Here is a 12,523-nt window from a genome sequence, read left to right as displayed (position 1 = left end):
CCGCCCGCCTTTGTTCTCCGCGGGCGGGCGGGCGGGCTCTGCTGCCCCCGAACCGCCGGACCGCACCGCGCGCTCGGGGACCCCGCAGGCTCCGCCGGAAGCTCATTCCCGTCCACCTCCCTGGGCGCGCGGATCCAGAAGGTCGCTGCCATGCCGCTGTCCGTGCAGCAGCGTCAGGACCGGAGCCGCGACGGCTCCGGGGCAGGACGGACGGCAGCTCCGAGGGCTGCAGGCACTTCCTCCTGCCCGTCAGACGGGACCCGCAGAGGCCACAGGACGTTCGGATTCCGGCCGTGCTCCCTCGCCTCGGCCCTCATCGCACCTCTTTCTCGTCTAAAGGGGAGAAGCCTTAACCTCAGGCCATTGAAGGTCATCGCGCTGGGCTCCCGAGCACAAGGCAGGCCCTGCAAGGGGCCAAGGGACCGGGAGCCGCTGGATTGGGACTGAATTAACCCAGCCGCTCAGGCTTCGCTCGGCCGCTCCCGGGCCTTCCCTGTAAAAACACGAGCCGCGAGCGCTTCGGCAGGGCATTCAGCCGGGGTCAACGACCAGGACGTCGGAAGCCGCACACCCTCCACGTTAGAATGTGTGTGACTTGCTCGGGGACCACAGAGAATGTGCCTGGAGTCAGGGTTCAATGTGGCTCCCCTTTCATTCATTATTTTGGCTTGCACTCAGCAGAAGAAAGTTTGGAAACAGAAAACGATAAATGCAAACGGTCTGCTTCCACTTCCCAGTGGCATCATCAGATCCGGCATCACCAGCAACTTCAGACTCGCAAACTGCAACTGGGTCAGACTTGGCTTTCTCGTCAGACCAGCTCGTTTCCCCATCGAGATCCTGACAGTCGGTGCCAATTCCACCGACAGGAACCCCAGTGTGGGGTGCAGGAAGGAGGAGACTGAATGCAGCGCCAACAGCTCGGTCATGACCTGCAGGGCGTGGCCCAGCTCCACAGCGTGTCAGCTCCGTCACCAGAGGGCAGTGGGAAGCGGCAGGGCTGTGGGGAGGCCCCCGGCGCCGGCTCTGCGATGGGGTCGCCCCCGGCGCCGGCTCTGCGATGGGGTCAGTGGTCTCACCTCCGCTGCCTTCCGCCAGCCCGAGGGGAGCTGCCTTCTGTAAACCAGTCTCTGCCCCTGGCCCCTCATTGGTCTGTTCTCATGCAAATGCTGCTCCAAATCCGAAGTTTGATTGGTCCAAAAGGCATTGTCCTGATTGGTCAGAATAAAGTTGCTTTGTGAAGATGCTGACGGGGGAGGGCAGAGATGTAGACGGGGAGCTCCGATTGGATGAGGAGAGCCTCAGTCCTATTGGTTGAAGCAGGAACTTCTTCCTAAGGGCCAGCTCAGGCCCAGGCCACAGTGCAGGCAGCAGTTTGGTGCAGGTTTCTCGCTGATGCCTGGCTTGCAGGAGAATTGCCTGTGCAGAAAAGGCTGCTAAACTCTGTGTTTTCTTTAAATTTGAGCCCAGTCAGCTACCAGGAGCCCTTCTTAATAGGTGTCTTCTCAGCATCCACAAACCCAGTGAAGAAAACAGACCTAAATCCGCCAAGAAGCAACAAAATCTTTTCCCCAAATTCTCTTAAATGATCAAAGCCCTCAGTCAGAGCCTCTGGATAGAATTTAATATATATACTAGTACAGAGAGAGGGAGAGAGAGTGTTTGATGTTATGTCTATAAATATTTTTATATATTCAGGTTTTTGGTTCTACTCTTCTCCCTTGGGAAATGCCTCTAGTCCAGGGGTCCTCAACTTTTTAAACAGGGGACCAGTTCACTGTCCCTCAGACCGTTGGAGGGCCGGACTATAGTTTAAAAAAAAACTATGAACAAATTCCTATGCACGCTGCACATACCTTATTTTGAAGTAAAAAAACAAAACGGGAACAAATACAATATTTGTATTTGCATGTGGCCCGCGGGCTGTAGTTTGAGGGCCCCTGCTAGTCAAATACACATTTAAAACTCTTCAGTCCAAGTCAACAAACACTGATTCAGCCTTTCAAGGTAGAATGTTAAGGAGTCACTATGTAGATTACAATCCCAGCCCATAGGTATTTTCAATGCTGAAAGAATATAAATATACAATTATACGTAAAGGCCGTTTAGGTGGAAGGAAATTTACTTACAACTAGAATTAAGATGTTTAAGGTTGATATGGAATTTGAAAAGTAAAAGATTAGTAGGACAGCTACAGATAAAGGTACTACTAGAAGCAGAAATAAGGTTTCAAGCCCAAAAAGACTTAGAAGTGGGAAAACAGGAGGCATATTCAGGTACATCGATCATTCCAGTTTGGCTTGAGAATAGGATAAATGAAGGAAGCTTCTAGAGTTAGGGATAAGCTGCACAGAGAGGCAGTATGGTGTGAAGTCGATTTTAGTTTGAAAACCAGCGTGCCACTCACTAGTTGTGCGACCTGGTTGTTATTTAATTCAGGTCCTCCATTTCCTCGCTTGTGGGACTGGAATAATAATGCCCATTCAATGACTTCACAAATATTTTATGGAAATCAGCTATGAACTAAGGACTATGTTAGGTGACAGGAATATAATGCCTTACTATTTACTAAGTTAGACCTGAGTTGGGCACTAACAATACAGTGTTGAAGTGAAAAGGCCACACAACTATGAGCCCACTTACCATTGACGATGCAGACACAGGTGAGGAGAAGGCCCGAGACATGAGGCCAGAGATACTCATGGAGATAGAGGAGAAGGAAGGGAACTAAGTGTCAAGCACTGTCGTGTTTCAGAAAGAGGGCCTGGCCAACTACGTCAGCTGAGAAGGTGAGTTAGATAAAGACAGATAAATGTCCATTTTATTCAGCATTTGAGGGCAATTAGCAATCTTAATTGTTTCAGGATATTTCCATGTAGTAGCAGTTTTAGAAGCTAGGTTGAAGTCAAGAAGAAATAGGCTGCTAGGAATTGGATCCAAGTAGGGACAGAAGCTTGCTTGGAAAGAGCAAGAAAGAAAGAGGTCTGCTGGGTGGCTGTTTTGAAGATAGGAGAATCTAGAGCCCGTTTGCCTGCTGCCAAGAATGACTCAGCAGGAGGGTGAGAAATCGCGATGCTGGATAAGAGGTGATGGCTGCTGGAAGGCAGCCCTTGAGAAGGCCAGAAGGCAAGCAGCCTCTGATGGGAGGAAGCACAACCCATCCTTGTAACAGGCGGAAAGCAAGTGGCTGCAGGTGAGGAGCTGAGCGAAGATGTGCAGTGGCCCTGACTGACAGACTGACAGACTGAAAACAGGACCCTGACGCTATCTGCTGCTCACACAGTGGCATGTGGACTGAGGAGCTGACGTGGAGTTTGTTCTTTCCGAAATTACTCACAGCCAATATACTGTGGCAGCTGAAATCTGAACCGGGTTGTTCGGGGACGGCTGATGCTGGGCTAATACTATGGTAACCAGAATTTGTACACATCAGAACTGTGCACAGCGAGGACGGCCTGGATGATTACCTGCATGGATTCTGACGTCACAAAGGATGCCAGGAGCTGAGTGGAGAGGAAGCTTGTCGTCGGAGCTCAGGTCTTCAGCAATGAGAAGGAACAAGCCAGAACTGCAGGCTGCCGTGACCCAGAGGTAGAGCACTGTATGTCCAGACAGCAGACATGTCCAGGAGCTGGGGCTGCCTACCCTGCCTCTTGGCTCTGAGGCATCAGGATCTGAGAGAAAAAACAGCTTTCACTTGAGACGCTGCAGTGGGACTCTCCTCAGGGAAATGTCCAGAAAACAACTCAAAATACACCTGGAGGCGTGGAAATAGAGAGGGAGGAGTTCTGAAAGGAGCCTGAGACGCAGTGAGTCAGGTTAGGGATGTTTCATAGTGACTAATTTTGAGTCACTTTAAAAATACAGAATCTATAGAATTTAACAAGTAAATATATGGGCTTTGGAGAAGGGCAAGAGAAAGAGCAGAGCTAAAGTAACTCTGACATGTTAAACTGAATGGTTATAGGTAACATAGGACTTAGTATGCTCCAAGGCTATGCTAAGCGCTGGGCACAAGTTCTTGATGGTATATTACCTACAATTCACATACAGCACTACCCTTAGGAACAAGGGTAATTCTCATTTTACATACAATTATAGCTACAAGGCGGTCAACTCAAATACAGGCAGTATATTTTACAACTAATTGATCCTGACAAGTTCATCAGGAAGGTACACTGCTGAACATGGACTATGTCATGGGTTTGTTATTTCCAGTTTTCTCTGTGGCGAGTTAGCAGCTGAGAGCTCCAGTTTTGCAGATTCCTGGGGCTACAGCGATCATGTCTAAGCTGTGTGGTACGGAACTGTGAGTCCTGGACGATCCGTCATTGTAATACAACGTAAAAAGAAAACCCCTCTGCTGTTTTGTCTTCCTGTTTACAGGTTCCTCAACTAATGGGTCTTTTTACTGTCCTTTAAGTCTGACACGGTGTTTCAAGTTCTGATTACAGCCATACTCCCTTTTAGTGCACTTTGCAGATACTGTGGTTTCATCAGCATCAATGCAAGACCTACCAGCAAATGATTACAACTTGCTGAAGGCTCAGATCATGGTCAGCATCTTTTTAGCAATAAAGTATTATTTAAGTAAGTACATTGGGTTTTTTTTAAACATAATATTACTGCACACTTAACAGACTACAGTATAGTGTAAATATAACTTTTATGTGCACTTGGAAATAAAAAATTCACAAGACTCGCTTTATTGCGGTATCTGCTTTATTGTGGTGGTCAGGAACCAAACCTGCAGTATCTCCAAGGTCTGCCTGTGTAGTCATGTGGTGCTTAAGGACCGGGGTTTTGTTCTGAGAAATGGGTCACTCGGCGATTTTATTGTTGTACACACACCCATGTGCAGATGGCATGGCCTATTGCACACCTGGGCTACGTGCAACAGCCTGCTGCTCCTGGCCACAAGCCTGTGCAGCATGTCCCTGCACTGGATGCCGTGGGCAGCTGAGATGTGCTGCACTGCAATGTTGCAGTTGCTACCATGTCACTGGGTGACAGGAAGTGTCTGGCTCTATTATAACCTTACTAGAGGCCTGGTGCACACATTTGTGCATGGGTGGGGTCTGCCTGGCCCGCCCCAATCGGGGCTGATTGGGCCAGTGGGGGGGGGGGGGGCAGTTGGTGGGCCGCCCCGTCCCCAGGTCAAACTCCTGGTTGAACTCCCAGTCAAGGGGACAGTTTGCACATTAGCCTTTTATTATAGGGGACAGGACAGCCATCATAGCATCGTGAGCGGCATGTGACTACGTGACTATCAAAGTGCATGAACTGTCTCAGACGTGATCAGCTGCCTCCCCCGAGCCCATCCCTCATTGCCTTGCTCCAAGAGCTCCAATGTTCAGGTACAGCCTCTCTTTTCACATGGCCACGAGATCAGGGAAGATGGGCTCCAGCCTCAGCCCCAGCTAGTGAGTTGTGTCGTCTAGCTATGGGACCTGATTACGTTCTATCAGCTCAAACAAATGCACATAGAAGTCTGCGGGGAGAGTTCAAAGACAGACAGAACACGCATCCTGATCAAATGCCTGGGAAATATAAGTTTCCTCTTGTTTAAAAAAAATAATTATATTAGCCCAGACAGTGTGGCTCAGTGGTTGAGCATTGACCCAGGAATCAGGTGGTCACTGGTTTGAATCCCAGTCAGGGAACATGCCCAGGGTTGCGGGCTCCATCCCCAGTAGGAGGCATGCAGGTGATCGATGATGTTTCTGTCTCATCGATGTTTCTATCTCTTTATCCCTCTCCCCTCCACTCTCTCTAAAAACAAACAAACAAAAAAAACAACAACAACAAAAACGTATTTTTTAAAAACACAGTTGTATTAGGTTTTTGGTTCTGGCATCTAAAAAGAGCCTAACCCAATTACATACAATTATAGCTACAAGGCAGTCAACTCAAATACCCTATTCCTGGCCAGCTCTGCCTCTCCTGACTAACAAAGAGAAAGACCACACATTTGTAAGCATTCTGATTGGAGAAGGAGTCATTCGTTAGGGAAGTATGAAATTTATCAACATTTTTCTTTAAAACTTGGTAATTCTCTTCAAAAGAATGCATATAGTGCATTAAAATACCATTCAAAATACATCTGCCTTTAGAAGGTTTCCAAAATTTACCTTAACATTTTCTTGATACTTTACAAGGTTGTGTCATAATTTCCTATAGTCAATTATAATTTTCTTAAATCTAAGAAGAATGATAATATTCCCATATTATAATCTACTGTAAGCTTTCATATGTTCCTATATTTTAGATTTTGAGGTAATAGTGTTAATAAATATGGTAAGTACAAGCATGAAGTTAAGAAAAATCCAGCTTTTACTTGTTTGTTGTTAATGCAATTAAATGCTCCAATTGGAGATAAAAATATGGCTAATCAATACTACTGAGGTTTACAAATCTATAAATTTCATGTATGTGAGGAGCTGAGAGGTAAACATTGTTCAGGACATGTGACAAGTTATTCACAGTAAAGAGCATATACCAAGGCCAATGCCACGTAAGTTTCTGTTTCATGTTTAGCTGCAACCCAGTTGTCCCATGCAACATCCCAGATCCATCGGCTGGCAACCTGGAGACATTTTAAAAAATTAACTTTAGACTGAACATGTTAAGTAATTTTAAAACCTACACAAGCTCAATTTCTTTAAAGACATGTCGGTTTGCTAGAGTTACACATTTAACACACACTCTGTCCCTTTCCTGGGGAGACTGACAGTGAAGCCTCCGGGGCCCGCTTCGCTTCTCTCACCACAGCTGTCGTCTGAAGCAGACACCCATCCTGGCAGGATGTCCGGGAAGGACCAGGAGGCCCTCTGTGGTTTGGGCATAGTACAGCGGTTCTCAACCTGTGGGTCGCGACCCCTCTGGGGGTCAAACGACCCTTTCACAGGGGTCGCCTAAGACCATCGCAAAACACATATATAATTACATATTGTTTACAGTAGCAAAGTCACAGTTATGAAGTAGCCACGAAAATGATTTTATGGTTGGGGGTCACCACAACATGAGGAGCTGTATTAAAGGGTCGCGGCGTTAGGAAGGTTGAGAACCACTGCTCTAGTAGCTCAGTGTACGGTACGGTGCTACTCTGCTGTGTTGTAATCCATCTTGAGGAATTAACCTTCCTGCCCTTAAGAGATTTCCAACTGAAAATTTGTTAGGACCTTGTCTCAAAATGAAGAAATGGCACTGATTATACACGTGGCTGTGGGAGAATGCTAACTCCGGTGCTTTGCTTACAAAGCCACGTGTGGTCTGATACAACCTAATTTTCTGCAGTGCCTCTAAAATGGCCACAGGTCCTTTCTGGCTTCTCCCATCAAGAGGTTGAGTCTGTTTCCCCTTGTATATCAGCTGTCATTGGGACTTGCTTTGAGCAAAAGAACGTGACATTGTGCAACTTCCAAGCCAGGCCTTAAGAGGTCTTCTGCTCTTGCCTTCTAGGAACGTTGTGAGGAGACGCTCCCTGAACATCCCACAGCCACAGAGGATTCCGGAAGCACACTGAGTTCAGCCTGCCTGGGCATCTCTGCTCACCACGTTTTCTCTGCTGGCAGTTCTCCCTGACCTTTGGCACAGCTGGCTTCTTCCTGTCATTAAGACATCCCCTAGGGGCCTTCTCTGTCTCCAGACAATCCCACTGAGTCACTGTCACTTTAGCACACCTCCCACCTTAATTTTCTTCACTGAGCACTGATGACCATCTACCGCGGTTCTCAACCTGTGGGTCGCGAGCCCTCTGGCGGTCGAACAACCCTTTCACAGGGCTCGCCTAAGACCATCCTGCATATCAGATATTTACATGACGATTCATAATAGTAGCAACATTACAGTTATGAAGTAGCAACGAAAATAATTTTATGGTTGGGTCACACACAACATGAGGAACTGTATTTAAAGGGCCAGAAGGTTGAGAACCACTGGCCTAGTGGGGTTGCATTTTTATCTATATAGATAAAAGTCTAAGCAAACGAACGACTGAACAACCAAAGGACTGGTCCACCAGTTGCTATGAGGCACACTGACCTCCCGGGTCAGTAGCTCAATGCACAGGATTAGGCTTCCTCCTGTTTGGATCAGGCCTGTGGGGATTGGGCAAAAACCAGCTATTCGAAATCCCCTGAGGGGTCCCAGATTGCGAGAGGGTGCAGGCCAGGCTGAGGGAGCCCACCAGTGCACAAATCCGTACACCTGGCCTCTAGTTTGTAAATAATGATAGTCTTGCTGTTTATTGAGGACTCTGTGCTGGAGAAAATATTAAGGACTTGAATGCAGTTAGTCTCACTTAGTCCTCACAATTACTCCAGCAATTAGACTTTATTATCCTGATTTTATAGGTAAAAAAACTACCATAATAAACTCTTTATCATCATAGTTTATTATCATCAGTGTTTCGGCCAGGATTCATATCCAACCCAATCCGACTCCCAATCCTAGGCTGTTACACTACCTGCATTATTTTTTTTTCTCAAACTCTAAGCTGTGTTGCTTTATTTTCTTACTAGAGTAAAAAGTAGTCAAGAATCAGTCATTCCTTATAATTCTCTAATTTCTTCAGTATCTAACACCCATTAATGCCTAAAATAAATTTACTGGTTAGTAAATGACATTAATTGTCAAAATAGGATGATTAAGAAACAGGCTATCTATATAATTTAATAGGTTATCAATAGAAATTGTCATTTCTAAGTACTTTTCAAATAATTGCAGTGAGAGAACATAAATTTAACACAATTATTCTTTCATTCCCAGGCACCCCAGGCCTGATATGCCCTGGAGCCATCACAGGGCTGAGTGAGAGACACCCAGTCACTACAGAGGATGGACCTCGTAGTTCTAACTGATAAAGGGGTACTTACATTTATTGCCTGGCCAGTCTTTTGAATAAATAATACCTTTATAATCAATTTATAACGGTGGTACCCAAAGTCTTTGACTGCTGACAATATGATGTCTGCTAATTCAAGCGACAAGTGAGAGAAGAGTTTATCATCATATTTGACATCTTTAAGAGTTTCCTTTAAAAAATTAAAAAGTATACCTTAATTTTCAAACTAAATATTTTCTAAATAAAAATTCAAGTAAAAAACATGTCTAAATAATACATATAACTTTTAAACCAAATATTAACTACATGTCATGCTTACCAATTTATTTCAATCACAATTTTGAAGAAAACTTATTTTGGTTTTTTGATTCTGTTCCATTACTCTTGGTTGAGCTGAAGGTTTCCCTGTGTTAGATTACTGTTATCAGACAATTGGGGAGACACGGGGGGGGGGGGTGGTTTGAAGGAAAGCTTCTGGGAATTCTTTGGTAGGGAAACCAACTTCTTAAAGTGCACATCCTTGCGAAAGCTCAGATTTGGGATTCCCTGCAGCAGGGCAACCTGGTCCGGAGCTGCACCGGGCCTTTCCTGTCTCCCTCTTCCTCGTCTCCTCTGGTGAAAGCCCACTTCTTCCCAACCTCTCCCTATGCTTCCGACTGTGGATTTTTTCCCGTGGCCAAGGAAGTCAGGTTTCTCACCCTGCCTGTTAGTGAATTAGCATCCAGCGGTGGGGGAGGGGGCAGGTGTGGGCCCTGAAGCCCTACACTTCCCTCCCAGCCTTAAGCAGGCCTGGACCACCTCGGGAGCAGACAGCATATGCCTCTGACTGGCTGACTGGGACCAAAGATACATTAACCAATGTTCTGGGTTCTGAGTGACAACAAATGGACTCCTAGCTAAACATACAGGCATGCACTAGTAAAACCAAAGAACTAGCTCTTTTTGTTTGTTTTGGCTCCCTTCTAGAATGCTCTGGGTCTAAAATGGGGTTTAGAAGCATTGATTTCCCTCAGGCACTTGGCTGTGGCTGTACCTTTTGGACACTTAGCAACAACCACTCCCTTTTCTGAACCTGCCTAACATATCCCAGGTTTTCTCTACCTAAGGGCTCTCTTTTAAATAAATAAGCACTCCCAATAGAAAAATACCCACAAGCTCCATCAATATATACTATTTCTGTGTCTAGAACTACATTCAGTGTTCCCTGAACTCCAGGGAAATCCCTGACCTCTTCATGACCCCAGCCATTCACCTACATCCCCAATAAGCTGTTCTAGGCCCCATCAAGCCCAATGAAACTCTATAAATTATCAAATTAAATATGATTTGAAGTCCTGCTATATTCAATAAATGTGAACCCAGTCTATGTGGTAGAACTGAGTGAGAGACACACCACAATGTGTACTCTCGCATCACAAATGCTTGCTATTAGTGTTTAGATCAGTAAAGAAGGTCATCAATAGTCATTTTATTGTAGTAAAATTGAGTTGAATTGCTTTATTTCCTGAAGCCATGAGCCATTACATCTTCATCAAATATCATCTGATAATTATTAGTTCCATTTAGAAATGTATCTATACAGTGAAGAGAAATTGGAGAGTGACCTAACTATTCTTCTTTATTAATAAAAGCTGATTCGCCGAAACCGGTTTGGCTCAGTGGATAGAGCGTCGGCCTGCGGACTGAAGGGTCCCAGGTTCGATTCCGGTCAAGGGCATGTACCTGGGTTGCGGGCACATCCCCGGTGGGGGATGTGCAGGAGGCAGCTGGTCGATGTTTCTCTCTCATCGATGTTTCTGACTCTCTATCTCTCTCCCTTCCTCTCTGTAAAAAATCAATAAAATATATTAAAAAAATAAATAAATAAAAGCTGATTCATTTAAAAATTAAAGTTACTAATCATTTCTACAAACCAAATTAAACCTATGCTTTGTTCCAAATAGGCAGCTCACATCAGTTGTTACTGAAGGAATGTATTTTGTAAATTGGAGGGGGAGGTAATTTTAAAACAAGGAGTGGGGTGAGGTTGGGCAGAAGACCACAAAGGGCATCTGCTTATCAGGAAACTCCTGGTGCCTGGTGCCCAGAACTAGAGACCAAAGATGAAAAAGGGATTCAGAAAAAGTGGTGCCTCAAGTGAATTTCCTATAATAAAAAGTGTTGTAATTTGGTCCTTTATCAAGAAAAGATGGTGAAGGGAATTCCTCCCATCTGAACAATGTAGCCTTCAGACACCAAAACTAGTAAAATTAATCCGGTAGTAATATTAGTATTATAGGGTTAGTTTTGTAAAATTGAGAAGCTTTTTTGAATGAGCCTGGGATCATGTGTTTGAGTTTCAAACAACTGTTTTAATGAACTTTATATTCCAGTAAGTTTAAGGAAGAAAAGAACAGATGCCTAAGCTGGAGATGGTCTATACTTAAAAGATCTTTTAGCATAGTCAGGAACCAATTTTTCACATAAATACACACATCCAATGTGTTCTTTTTCACTCATTCCTCCAATTATGGGCGAAATATGGAACCAGAGGGACAGTTTATGGATAATTAAGAGCTAAATGAAATAGAAGCATGTTCCCTTTAATCTAACTCACAGCATCAATGTGAAGATTACTGACTACAAACCCAAAGCACTTTCATATTTTCAGAGTTAAGTGCTATAAAAAAAACAATCAGGGTAATTATACTGCCATAAATCTGAATATAGTTTACCAAATCCCGAAAGCTTAGATCAGGGGTCCTCAAACTACGGCCCGCAGGCCACATGCAAATACAAATATTGTATTTGTCCCCATTTTGTTTTTTTATTTCAAAATAAGATCTGTGCAGTGTGTATAGGAATTTGTTCAGTTTTTTTTAAAACTATAGTCCGGCCCTCCAATGGTCTGAGGGACAGTAAACTGGCCCCCTGTTTAAAAAGTTTGAGGGCCCTGACTGGTTTGGCTCAGTGGATAGAGCGTCAGCCTGCGGACTCAAGGGTCCCAGGTTCGATTCTGGTCAAGGGCATGTGCCTTGGTTGCAGGCACGTCCCCAGTAGGGGGTGTGCAGGAGGCAGCTGATCGATGTTTCTCTCTCATCGATGTTTCTAACTCTCTATCCCTCTCCCTTCCTCTCTGTAAAAAAAATCAATAAAATAAATCTTAAAAAAAAGAGGAAGTTTGAGGACCCCTGGCTTAGATATTATATCACACACATTTACCAACCTACCGTTAATATCTGCTGGACTTTAGCTTCTACTGAATGAGCTTGGAATTTTCTGAGTGGCTCCATTCTATATGTATTAGCAAACCTAAATTTTGCCATAGAGCTCTTCCATTCTTTACTTATCTCAGCAATGGAATCATCAAATGGAGGCTCTATATACAGAACATCATGAGACGATTCTTTCAGCCTTTCTTGTACAATCTGTGTGTACTGAAAGAAAGAGGTGGGGAGAGGTACTGATTTACTTACTTATTTACTAGAGGCCCAGTGCACGAATCTGTGCAAGGGTGGGGCCCCAGCTCACGCCCCCAACCTCACAGACCCTGCTCCACCATCTCGCCACAGTCCTGCTCTCATCAGGGCCCATTGGGGCCAGCAGTGCCTCCACTGCTGCCCGCTGCCAGCGCTGCATCACCGATGCCTACCATGGTCCGCGCTGCCCCCTGGTGGTCGGTGCTCGTCATAGTGGGCG

General features: G+C 45.1%; 1 protein-coding gene and 1 long non-coding RNA gene across 3 annotated transcripts in view; one reads left to right on the top strand and one right to left on the bottom strand.

Moving 5' to 3' along the window:
* Window positions 1–40: 40 nt before the first annotated feature.
* Window positions 41–7,836, top strand: LOC118660069. The gene is made up of 3 exons (XR_004968815.1): window positions 41–4,590; window positions 5,219–5,357; window positions 7,462–7,836. It is a non-coding gene; the product is annotated as an uncharacterized LOC118660069 (long non-coding RNA).
* Window positions 5,779–12,523, bottom strand: part of DYNLT2 (dynein light chain Tctex-type 2) — a 13,828-nt gene continuing 7,083 nt past the window's right edge. The window contains exons 2-4 of one of the 2 annotated variants that reach the window (XM_036317094.1): window positions 12,055–12,261; window positions 8,877–9,035; window positions 5,779–6,586 (exon numbers count right to left, since the gene is read on the bottom strand). In XM_036317094.1, coding sequence (XP_036172987.1) covers window positions 6,476–6,586; window positions 8,877–9,035; window positions 12,055–12,261 — 477 coding nt within the window. In that variant the 3' untranslated portion in view covers window positions 5,779–6,475. The remainder of the gene's footprint in view (window positions 6,587–8,876; window positions 9,036–12,054; window positions 12,262–12,523) is intronic. The other variant, XM_036317096.1, reaches the window with a different exon arrangement.

Source organism: Myotis myotis, unplaced genomic scaffold (assembly GCF_014108235.1).
Source record: "Myotis myotis isolate mMyoMyo1 unplaced genomic scaffold, mMyoMyo1.p scaffold_m19_p_7, whole genome shotgun sequence".
NCBI lineage: Eukaryota > Metazoa > Chordata > Mammalia > Chiroptera > Vespertilionidae > Myotis > Myotis myotis.
This window is presented reverse-complemented; position numbering and strand designations above follow the sequence as displayed.